Below are 12828 nucleotides of genomic sequence, written 5' to 3' on the forward strand. Positions count from 1 at the left end.
ATACTGTTCATAACAGTATGACGGAGGAATATGATATTCCTCAACATCTTGATCTTCTTGATCATTGGACCATTCCCAGAGTTGAGCCTAAGATCAACTATCTCGTCCTTGGATAAAGTACCAGCATATTTCTGAGAGAGTTGTTGGAAGGGACTCGGAATATCCGAACTGGTAGTGGTCTGTTGGCGATCTTCGAAGTCTTTCTTATAAATTTGAATTTTCTTGACGATGGCATCATAAAGATCAGCTCCTTCAATAGAAGAGGAGTTTGGACACATACGATCTAGTTATCATTTTGGCAATACTCTTATCATTATTGCCTGTGTTCTTGCAAACTGTACTATACATGAACATGCGATGTGCCATATTATAAATATGCTTATCAGCAAACCCATCAAGGTTCCATTCATAAATACATTTACCATTATAACTATTATTAATAATGTACTCCTGTTCTTCATGAAGAACATCCATAGGACTAGGTCTTAAAATGGATTAGACACCCTATTCCTAACAAGAAGGATCTTCTTGATCGCCTTTTCCAAGCCCTTATTTTTTCAAAATTTGATTTAAAATCTGGATATTGGCAAATTCAGATAGCCAAAAATGATATTTATAAAACGGCTTTTAATGTTCCTATGGGACATTATGAATGGAAAGTTATGCCTTTCGGTCTAAAAAATGCTCCTTCTGAATTTCAACAGATTATGAATGACATTTTTTATCCCTACAGTAATTTTATTATTGTTTACATAGATGACATTTTATCATTATATTATAGTATATTCAATTATTGACGTCTGTACAAAGTTCTATGCAATATAAAAACATTGTCACTATTGTACCCCATGTATCTTGTAAACGGTATCGGATTTATCGGGTTGAGTTCAAATAACCCTAAGCCAATGGATGCATTTTGGCCAAATTGTATATCAACCATGTATTATATTACTTATAAATTGAATTTTTTGAGTTTATTCAAGTTAGGTAGGTCCGGTTGGTTTTTGTGAGCACTCCTTAAGGATGCGTTTGATACACTGGACAGGGACATGACAGAACATGACATGGATCTTTGTCTCATGTTTAGCATGAATTTTATGTGGAACAGACATGAATATAGTGGAACAAAGTGGAACAGGTATGTTCTGCCCTTACCCCCTGGAACATGGTGGAACGAGATGAAACAAACTTATATTTTTCGGATGTAACCTCAAAATAAAACTTGATTTTTCTTCTAAAACATCAAACATGTCTCTTTTTTACATTTTATTCATTCTTTAAATTTTATTTATTGTATTTTATGTTTCTTAAACTTTTATTTTACTGTCAACAAAATATTATTTTTATACGGTTTCTATATTTTTATTATTTTATATAATTATTATATATTAATAATAAAAAATAATGTAGAAAAGAGATATAAAAAAAATAGAAAATACATAAATTTTTTATTTGGTGTCATTTTAAGTGTTCTTACGAAAATTTCGAATGATATATTTTTGTTATAAAAAATAATGATTCTATTATAATTTAATAAATTAATTAAAATAAACAACTCATCATGGGTAAATTAGTTATTTTACTTGTTTTGTTCTATCCAGTTTTATCTTACCAAATGTTGAACAATTGTTTTACCATATCCTATCATGTTTTGTCTTATCTGAACACCAAAAAAAACCTTAAATATATAAAAGTAACAATCATAAAGTATTATTTTCTAAAACAAAAAATGGAGAATAGAAAAACTACAATCAAGTCAAAAGGTGAACAAAACGTGAGATCGATGCCCTCAGATTGTGGATCGGGATCCTGATGAAACATTTGCAATTAAACACAAAATCAAATCCCTAAAAAAAAGCAAATAGATTCAAAAGGGAAATACCGAATACATTCCGATCAAAATACTCAAACAATAAATACTTGAATGCAAGTACACTTCCACAGTTGTGATTTGTGAACGACGACAACCACCACCACCGCTACTATATCAATCTACAATAAATGAAGGACCTGAGAACCACTTCTTCTCAATTCAACCATACCCACATCCAAGCCAAGCTTCACTTTTATCGTACCAATTATGGCGGATCTCAGCCATCGCACTGAGATCTCCTTTGCCGGAACCTTCATTAGCAGCGCCTTCGCCGCTTGTTTTGCCGAGGTTCATCTTCATTTCTTATTATTTTCCCTCTAATTTCAATATATTATTACTACTACATTTGGGAAATCCATTTTTGGGATTTGCAGATTTTGGGCTCAAAGTTTGGTGCTTTGAGCAGGACCTGCCTAATTGTTGAATCTGTATTGTTTCACAATACAGATTTCAGCATTTGCTTTTTGTATGTATATATGTGTGTGTGATTATGATACTATTGATCTTATTTGAGTTTGATGAATGTGATAAGATTATAATAACCATCATTGATTTGTTTTGAAGTTGAGTCATAATTTGGCATGGTGAAGGTTCTGGAAATCTTTTGCAGAAACCAATTAAGTGTATGTTTTGTGTTAATTATATGCATCTACTGAAATGAATTTTGCAATTTGATCTTCCTGGAGTTATTTTCCAATGATATAAGGAAATTCTTCTTTATTACATCAAACAGGTTGATCTTGGGGTTTAATCAAATACTACGAGTAGATTGTCGGTGTTAAGTTTGTAAGAAAACACGTACTAGTTTGAAAGGGACTTGTTTTGTTTTATTGGGGACGATGGGAGTACTAATTTGATCCACATTGCATGATAGATAAGCAAAACTTGAACATTTGCAGGCTAACCAATTTGGGGGTAAGATTTATGTAGATCTTTGCTTCTATCCCAAACAGTAAAGAGAGGTTTTCGTGTAGACATTTGCAGGCCACGATGAATAAAATTTTCAGCGATATGGTAATGTGAGCTAACATGGGCAGATCTACATGGCCAAAGGGGTATGCATGTGCATACCAAAAAAGTTGTATTTTTTGTAGTGTAAAAAGGAAAACAATTGTTTTTGAAATGCATCCCAATTTTTTTGTCGTTTTGGTAGACTAGTAGTTCGTTTGCTCACATGTCATCACGGAAACAACCGTTATACTTTTTGGGGTAGAGGTTAGGTGTGGGTACATCTCACCATAAACACCCTTCTTTCAAGTGGGATTTACTCGGTCTGTTTGGTTTGGTTTTTGGGTTCGGTAGACTAATGCATACCATGCTGAAAAACCTAGATATGCCATTGGTGATCTACGCTAAAGACCCCAAAACCTCACTCGAGGGGTTGAAACTTTTGTGCATGCCATCGTCTTACTCCTGGTAATTCACTAGGCATTTCTTGAATAAGTCGCAACCACTTGAGTAATTCCATCTGGGCTGCATTGCATTCGTCACCTGAAAACATAGAACTTGTCAAATGTTTTTCTTGATAACCATGGGTGTCCAGGATAGCTTGTACACACCTCGAGTAATCCCATGGGGCTCCTGACGTTAACAACCAGGAAAACCTCTAGTGGCCCTGATGGGACTCGAACTAGTGACCACCAGAGAGCAAACCCAAGTGCTTAATGGTTGAGCTACCACAAAGGGTTTTGTCAAATGTTGTCAATGGTTGATTAAGTAAATGCTGTAATTTCTACGAGTGTTGCCTCTTTTGTGCAGATATGTACAATTCCTCTAGACACTGCCAAAGTTCGGCTTCAACTTCAAAAAAGAGCGGTATTGGGAGAAGGTGGTGCATCTAAGTACAAGGGTCTTTTAGGTACCGTTGCCACTATAGCCAAAGAAGAAGGTTTACTTGCACTTTGGAAAGGTATTATACCTGGATTACATCGCCAATTTATATATGGAGGCTTAAGGATCAGTCTTTATGAGCCTGTAAGTATCAATATCCCATGTGGGTTTTTAGGTTATATGGAGGTTTTTTCGAGTGGGATTTACTGGGTCAGTTTAGTTCGGTGATTCATTGAACCGGCATATAAGCTACACTCTTGAGGACTGATCCGGTACGGCTCAAGAACCATTAGTGTATTACATCTGAGATTTTCATTATACAGGTCAAGGCTTTTTGTGCGGGCAGTATCATTCTTGCAGACATTTCATTATTCCAGAAGATAGTTGCTGCTTTGATTACAGGTGATGATTTTTTTTGGTAACCGTGGGTGTCTGAGCTAGCTTGCCTGCATCTCGACTAATCCCATGAGATCCTAAAGGTCAAACTGTACCCCTACTAGTAACTTTTTTACTCCCTTTGTCCCAAAGTAAGTGTACAATTCTATTTTAGTTTGTCCCAGAATAAGTGTCATTCAAAAGGAAGTGCCTACTTTCCGGTTCTACGTTAGTTATGAGATGGAGATTTTTATTACTTCATCTATTATTAAGGGTAAACTTGTCATTTGGTTGATTATAAATTGTAGTAATCACATTTAAAAACAGTGTGCTCTTTTATAGTGGACATTTATTTTGGGATGGAGAGATACAACGAAACAAAATCGATCATTTACATTATGACTCTATGCCGGAATTTATTTATGACTTTGACCACCTAAAGCTAAAGGTTTGTTAAGCCAACATCTTTCTCATCAACAGGTGCTATAGCGATTTCGTTGGCTAATCCAACCGATCTAGTGAAAGTTCGGCTTCAAGCGGAAGGTAAATTACCACATGGCGCACCCCGACGCTACTCTGGTGCTCTAAATGCCTACTACACCATATTGAAGGAGGTATGTTCCTTTCATATATATTTGGGAAATTTTCCTGGCTGTTATCTTCAGAGCTAGACGGGTTCAGCATATTATTTCCCACATCCAGTTCTTGTATTTATGTTCTATAAACAGGAAGGACTAGTGGCTCTCTGGACTGGTCTGGGCCCAAATATCGCTAGAAATGCTATTATTAATGCAGCAGAACTCGCTAGCTATGATCAAGTGAAACAGGTCCGAGTTATCTCAAGTGTTTTAATTAATTTGTTTGTATTCATTGCTGGTTCTACAACTTACTCATCATATTCTTGTTTTTGGTTCTTCGTGTAGAGCATTTTGAAAATTCCAGGGTTCACGGACAATATATTAACTCATCTACTAGCCGGTTTAGGTGCAGGATTCTTTGCGGTGTTGATTGGTTCACCTGTTGATGTGGTAAACTCATTGGGTTTGTGCAAAATCGCTTCATAGCTTCATTACAGGCAAATTGCATGACAATGCAATATACGTTGGTCTGAAAACTTCACTTTCGCACCTCAGATGTGACATCTCAAACATTTAGATTCCTGATTTACATCTAAAAATGCATGGAAATGCAACATTCTTTGGTCCGATTCCTATTTTCTATAATTGGTTCAAAATGTTTGAGACATTGAAGGTTTTGAAAGAACACGACCGAAAATAGGAATCATACCAAAGTATGTTGCATTTTTATGCAATTTGGCCCTTCATAATTCAGATTGTTTTAGATCTGTCCAAGGCATGGATACAAACTTCGTGTAGTTGGAGTTTGATTTTTATGCTTAAGAACACCGAATTTTAAACTCTATGGTTGATATTCTTTCTCTGAACCTTTCAGAAAAAAAAAATGATAGCTATTTTACTTCAGTAACGGACACTACACCTCATAGTGTTGATGTTAGATTTATATGAAATTAGGGCAAAAACTAAGTTTGTCTTGGTTCCCATTTAATGTAACCAAGAACGTTTTCCCTTCAAAATTTCCTATTTAACGTAATAAAGTTTCAAAATTTCTTATTTTTTTGCCCATTTTGATTAATAGCTCGCTAATTTTTTAACATTTGATGAAGCGGAATGTCAAGTTTATCGTCTACTTCACCATAGACTTTTTGTAGAAATTCCATAAGCAGGTATCCACATCATCAAACGTTACAAGATCAGTAGGATATCGGTCAAAATGGGTACAAAATAGGAAATTTTGGAACTCCCTTACATCGATTGACAAAAATATTGTTCGTTACACTAAATAGGAACCAAACTAAACCTTGTTGCATTTTCCATTTTCCTCTATGAAATTATGCAACTGTTTTGATCCTGGAGGTAGCAAGTGTTTCAATGTGCGCACCATTTCACGTTTTTTAGAAGGAAGTCAAATTGTTGGTTGCTATTTCCGTTGTTTCCAGGTGAAGTCTAGAATGATGGGAGATTCAATCTACAAAAGCACTGTTGATTGTATGGTTAAAACCTTGAGAGTTGAGGTATGCTTATACTCATTTTTTTCGATTATTAGATGATTGTTTAACCCTTTGGTTGCCAACTTATTTCTGTTATACTATCGACTGCAAACACGATCAAGAAGATAACACGGTGATGTGATTATTCTGCTTTGCAGGGAGCCCTCGCTTTCTACAAGGGATTCCTTCCAAATTTTGGTCGGCTAGGATCCTGGAACGTTATAATGTTCTTAACTCTTGAGCAAGTAAGATTCCGATTTGTGCATTTTTCTTCTTTTACAATACTTATTAGGATGTTACGAACGTAACTGCTGCAACTAGATATAAACAGATGTCCATTCGCTCCAAAACACGTGAAATATGTGTGTGTGGCTTTCACAGAAACAACTACTCTACTCTTTGGAGTAGAGGTAAGATCTGCGTACATCCCACTGCCATGTGAGGTATACTGGCCTTGTTGGTTTCATTTGGTTTTAAGAGCAACTTTTGGACTTATCTAGAAAAAAACCGTCTCGGTATCATCTCTCCATGCATATCTTAGAAATGTATAGGTCAAAGTCAAACCTTCATTTTTTAGCGTAACTTTTTTGTCAAGTAACATCGACCATTGTTTTTGATCTACATGACAGGTAAAGAAATTATTCATGTGGGAAGTTTGAATTCCCGGAATCACTAGTTCCTCAACGTTCTTTTCCGTTCTTTGGAGATAGTTATGGTGTCGGTTTTCTTGGAGCTGGACAATCATATTATCCGTCACACTTTTAGAATTTATAGGTGATGGATATTAAACTCGAACCTTATCTATTGTGGGATTTGCTGGGCTGGTTTGATTTAGTTAGCGAATGCGATTCAAAAGTTATGAACAATATAGTTGTATTTTTTATTGTTTCCAGAATCTGGAAACAATGGAACTTGAACTTATGACATTCAAATGAACTTTCGATGTCATGAACATTGTAATGCGGTTGTGAAAATAACCAAAAAGTCGTTGGCAAGAGATGGTAAGGCGAGCGTGAAGATTTTTCTTCTAAACGCTTGGAAAAGTGATAGACCTTGCATAGACGGACCTAGAGGGGTGGTTAGTTGGCACGTGCCACCATATTGTTCCTCCATGGTAAGGTAGAAAAAATTAGGTTCGTAAAAGGTGCAACCGTTTTATTCTAGAAGGTGCAACCGTTTTATATGGTGGCACCGTATCCAAAAATTCTTGGGTCCATCCCTGCTTGGTGAATCGTGCTCCTTTTTTTTTACTGCATATTTGGTTTGTACTTGTATTATCATAATTAGGGCTACACCCCAGTCAAGTTTGTCCGGGTCGAAAACATTTAAATAACCCATGTTTGCGGTTTAAAAGAATATCAACCTAACCCAATCAAAACAACAACCTAACTCAAAGCGTACGGTTTGGTTGGTCACGTTGAAACTTTGTTACATCATTTTTCAATCTAGTTAAACGATTGTGTTTAAACGAAAAAATTCAAAATGAAAGCATACAAAAAAGGCTAAAGGGTTGTTCGGTTGTGGCTTAATCGACTGTATAGCCGGTATGGCTTATTCTCATAGGCGGATCCCCTAAGGGGCTATGGGGGCCCTCCCCCTCCCCCTATTTTGATTTTTAATATAATATTGTGCATAGTACTACAAGTTTTATAAAAATTTGAAATTTGGCCCCTTCACTCTTGGTATTTAAAATGAGAACCCAAGTTTTGTTTTGTTTTGTTTTTTCAAAATGAGTTTTTCATACCTATCAAAACAACCGATATAAAAGATCAAGAGTTATAAATTAAATAATAATTTTATAGGACGCCTAAAATATAGAAGCATTCTAGAAAAATACTTTATAGGACTTGCGATAATTATATGATCAAACCAAAAAACGTTCTATCTAAAACTGTTGCAATAGGTTTAGTAAGATGTTTTTTTTTTGCATTTAGGCATTTTTAGGCGTTTTATGCATTTTGTAAAGTGTTGTATTAACTATTTTATAAAACGTTATTTGAAAATATGTTATATAAACACAAATGTCCTATAAATAGATGGTTTTATAAGACAATTCTCAAAAGTGTCCTATAAGAAGACACTTTATTTTAAAAAACGTGTTAATTAACATGACACTTTATTTTAAAAACGTGTTAATTAACATGACACTTTATTTTAAAAACGTGTTAATTCATGAGTTAGAAAGAGTATGTATTAACGGATTGAGATCAAATTCCATAAAATATGTTATTGAGCTTGATCAGAATACAAGATTAAAACAGTGTAACTGATTTTAGTAAACGAACAATCACTTTTAAGGAAGATTCAATTTAAGAATATCAAAACAGTACATCAGTTTTCTTATTATAATCACTATAACTAAATTAATTTTATAGGACACCTAAAATGTAGAAGCGTCCTAAAAAATATATTATATGACTTAAGTTTACAGGAACAAACCAAAAAGTGTTATATGTAAAAATGTTACAATAGGTTCATATAACGTTTTTATGCATTGTAACAAGTTTTTAATGACGGTTTTATAATAAAGTGTAATGTTAACTATTTTATATGACATTATTTGAAAAAGTGTTATGTAAACACAAATGTTCTATAAAAAGATGAGTTTATAAGACACTTCTAAAATATGTCCGATAAAATAGCTAATAGGACACTTTATCTTAAAGCGTCCTAAAGAATTTATTAAAATGCCTAAAAACGTTCTATAAACCTATTGTAATAGTTTTATATATAAATCTTTATATTTTGGTTCTATAAAACTAAGATCTATAATGTATGATGTTGTGTAAAGCCAAATTTTTTGTAGTGGAATGACGCCATGAAAATTTCAAATTATATATATATATATATATATAGGGTTGGGTTCACGTGAGACCAGCCTGTTTTCGTGAGACCCGTGAGACCACATTTTTACACGTAACATTCACAGCAAAAACACTGTGAAGGTTTAAAAAAGGTCGAACCTTCACAGCAAAAACACTGTGAAGGTTTTAAAAAGTCACCTTCACAGCATTTTGCTGTGAAGTTTCAAGTGTAAAATATTGGTCTCACGGGTCTCACGAAAACAGGCTGGTCTCACGGGTCTCACGAAAACAGGCTGGTCTCACATGATCCCAAGTATATATATAGATATATATATATATATATCACGTATGTAAAACACAAAGAAGTTGTGATCCTAAAAGTGTTTACTTTGAAATATTATTTTGGTCGCCTTTACCCTACTTTTTAATATACAAAATTTTGTTAAAAAATCCATATATAACACTACCTATTTACATGACATGTTTATAAAAAAGGTTAGTTTTGGCCCCCTCGGTTATAAATCTCGTGTTCCGCTCCTGCTTATTCGCCCGACCATAAATAGGTGTTCGGTCACGGCTTATTTGGTCAAATAAAAAACCAGTGTTATTAACCTTTTTATTCCCCTTTTACCCTTCACCTTCTTTCATCTTCATCTTGAACCTATAGTCGATGAACACCACCGAATTCATGCGTCCTCATAACATTTTCATTGTAAGACCATTTCCTTCTTTGGCACGTCGTCACCTTTAAAAACCCAAATAATTTGTAAATCCACTACCTCTCCTCCGATGCAGCAAACAAGTTGGTGAACATGTGTTGTAAAAAAACATGCAGTGAAATTTAAGATTTTGGTTTTGGAAAAATAAATAAGATTTAATATTTGTGAGAATCTGGAGCTTGACCAACAAATGACTCAGTTAAGGGAGCACCTCGACCAAACTAGAGTAAAAATTCCTCTTCGTACCTCTGGTTGTGGCGAGTTGGACTTCCTCACAGATGTTGAAATAAAGGAAGCACTGAAGCCCGAAGAAGAACTTTGCATTCAACGTCAATAGACTGAAGATAGTCTCAAGCTGGCCAAGTCATTTGTTGTTAAAGTTCTTTCCAAAGGAAAGTCGGAGAATATGAACCTTGTTAGGGCTCAGGCTCAACTGTTCTCACAAGCTGAAAGTGAACATCAGAGAGCGCTGGAGCGAATATCGTGTAAAGAAAAGAATAAGTCCCCATCGCATTTCAAACGTCACAATTAGTGGAAGGATGAAAGATAGGGGAATGCTTATCTCCATGGTCATCACCAAAGACAACTTTGATGAAGTCACTGAATATCCTTTTTTCCTTGTTCAATATGGCTATGGTAGATGGCTGGAAATATGTCAATCCATCCAGCGCTCGAAGTCAAGGCACAAGCAGATTATCGAAGACATTCTCACGATCTTATCAAGAAGATGTTCAGGTATGTTGTTGTTCCTTCAGTGCCAGCATTGATGCCAGGAAGAAGAAGAAAACCTTCATGTTCTAAATAACTCGAAAAAGCCAGATATCTCTATGTTGAATCTCTCTTTGCCAGCGAAAGGTCCTTATGCATCCAACATTGTGTATTTCAAGCCTGAGTATGGATTTATATTTATTTACTGTGATGGTGAGTACAACTTTCAAATAGTATATGAGTTTCGTCTCTGTCCAATAGAACACCTTGAATTTCTAATATCTTGGTTGGACACTAACCTAAATGGTGAGACGATGGACCACAGTATCAGAAAGGAATATCTACGTCGAAAGAAGCGTGGAAAATAAGTACCTTGATACATCGACTTCAGCGACTTCAGCGACTTGGAATAGTTAAAACTTTCTATCTTGTAAATCTTGTTTTGCTTATCTATTCTTTTAGTGTACAACTTATATGTAATAAGTCTGTAACTTGTTAATATAGCACTTATATATTTCCAATGAATAATATAAGTATTTCTCTAGTATCACTGAAAAAGATCCCTGAAAAGAGTAATAGGGACATGTATCTATGAGTTCCAATTTACTTTTACATTCACTAACGACTTTCAGTCAGTGAATATGCTTTCAGTTTCAATTATCACACTTGTACTTATTTCTCTTAAACTTATAATCCTTTAGAACTAAAGAGAGCTTATATAAGAAAATTGTATCGTTGGAAAATATCCCAAAATAGTTAAAAGGGACTTGTACCTTAGTTGTAACTTTTTCTTACTATTGTATTTTAGTCAATTTTCTTTATGTTACTTTGTCATCATCAAATAGGGGGACCTTGTTGATTTTCTCTCATTGATTTGATGATAATCCCTTTTACCTGTCGAAGTATAACGTTTTTGTTTTTTCAGTTTCAACGATCATCATTGAGTCTGTTGAGTGATCGCTGGACATATGTTGTAACTATTCGGTTACTGTTATATTTCAAGAAGACAAAATTTACACCAAAGAACCTTCAGCAAAGTCGAAGACAGAAACTGAAGAGGAGCGCTGACAATGTCTTTTTACTTTTATATTTGCATCCTGAACTCGATGGAGTTCCTTCAAGATGAGTTTTAGTGGAAGAGTAATGAGAGGAAGAGTGTCAGGAATGGAAGAGACAAAAGTGCCAAACTTAAGCATGGACTTGTCGCTTTAAGTCATCCTTTTTCTGCGATAGATGTGGCGCGAGTGTTTATGAACAACATTTACAAAGTTACATGGATTTCCTAAATCCATAGTCTCAGGTAGAGAAGATTTTTGTTAGCCATTTTTGGCAAGAATTACTAGTGTTATAGGGCATCGATCAAAATATGTCTAACAACTATCATCCGCAACCCGACGGCCAATTTAAGTCTTAAACAAGTGTTTGGAAGGTTACCACGGTGTATGTGTCACAATGCACATAAGGAGTGGGCACAGTTGTTTCCCTTAGCAGAGTATTGGTATAATACCAGTTCTCATTTGTCCATCAACTGTACCCTGTTTGAGGTGGTCTACGGTAGGCACCCCTTTACATTTGCCATATTTACCGGGGGAAAGCAATGTGGATTTGGTGGATAGGAGCTTATCAGCAAGAGAAGAGGCTATTAAGCTACTAAAGCATAATCTGCACAAGGCACAAAATAGAATGAAGCAAGTTGCTGACAAACATCGATCTGAAAGAACATTTGAAGTAAGGGATTGGGTCTATCTCAAGCTGTACCCGTATAGACAAACTTCAGTTGTGGCTAGGGAAAATATAGAGTTATCAACCAAGTACTTTGGCCCTTATTAGATTCGTGCTAAAGTGGGATAGGCGCGCAAACACTTAAACTACCATAAGGATCTAGCATTCATCATACCTTTCGTGTTTCACTACTCAAGAAACACCATGGTCCGATTCCTACAACCACCACGACAGTGGTTGCACCTGGAAGTGTTGTGTACAAGATTCCTGACCAAATGATTAGTAAAAGAACTATCAAAAGATAGAATAGACCATTCATTGAATGGCTAGTTCAATGGAAAGATTGTCCGGTTGAAGATGCCATTTGGGAGTTGGGAAGACGTAGTGTCTATGGACAGGGCCTATCCGACATTTGATCATTGGGGACAAGGATCATTTTCAAGAAGGTACTGATACGAGTAACCTGGGTGACGTGGCTAAATCAACACATTTAGGTGCCTAAATAAACCTTGTGGAAGATCTGATAAAGAACATATGTCATCATCGGGTAGAGTTTGTTATTTTTGGTTGTTACACATTATCTACCGTCTGTTTTTCTCTGAAAAATGTAAGAATATAATATATACTTTTTTCTTTTGGTTCGTATTAACCATGTCTTCTCTTCCGAAAATCATTCTTACATTGATTTTCCTGGTATGGAGCTTCAATAACTTGTTGGGTTATCCTAAC

The 12828-nt window shown here is 35.3% G+C and overlaps 1 protein-coding gene across 1 annotated transcript; it reads left to right on the plus strand.

The window, feature by feature from the left end:
• The first annotated feature begins 1850 nt into the window (after nt 1-1850).
• Nucleotides 1851-7093, plus strand: LOC112518089 (mitochondrial uncoupling protein 2-like). The gene is made up of 9 exons (XM_025125655.1): nt 1851-2161; nt 3632-3847; nt 4027-4105; nt 4559-4692; nt 4807-4905; nt 5002-5106; nt 6096-6170; nt 6305-6391; nt 6776-7093. Exons 1-9 carry the CDS (start codon nt 2081-2083, stop codon nt 6803-6805), a joined length of 906 nt encoding a protein of 301 aa, XP_024981423.1. The 5' UTR covers nt 1851-2080; the 3' UTR covers nt 6806-7093.
• The last annotated feature ends 5735 nt before the right edge of the window (nt 7094-12828 follow it).

This window comes from Cynara cardunculus (genome assembly GCF_001531365.2).
Source record: "Cynara cardunculus var. scolymus isolate 2C chromosome LG 9, CcrdV1, whole genome shotgun sequence".
NCBI classification, from domain to species: Eukaryota; Viridiplantae; Streptophyta; class Magnoliopsida; order Asterales; family Asteraceae; genus Cynara; species Cynara cardunculus.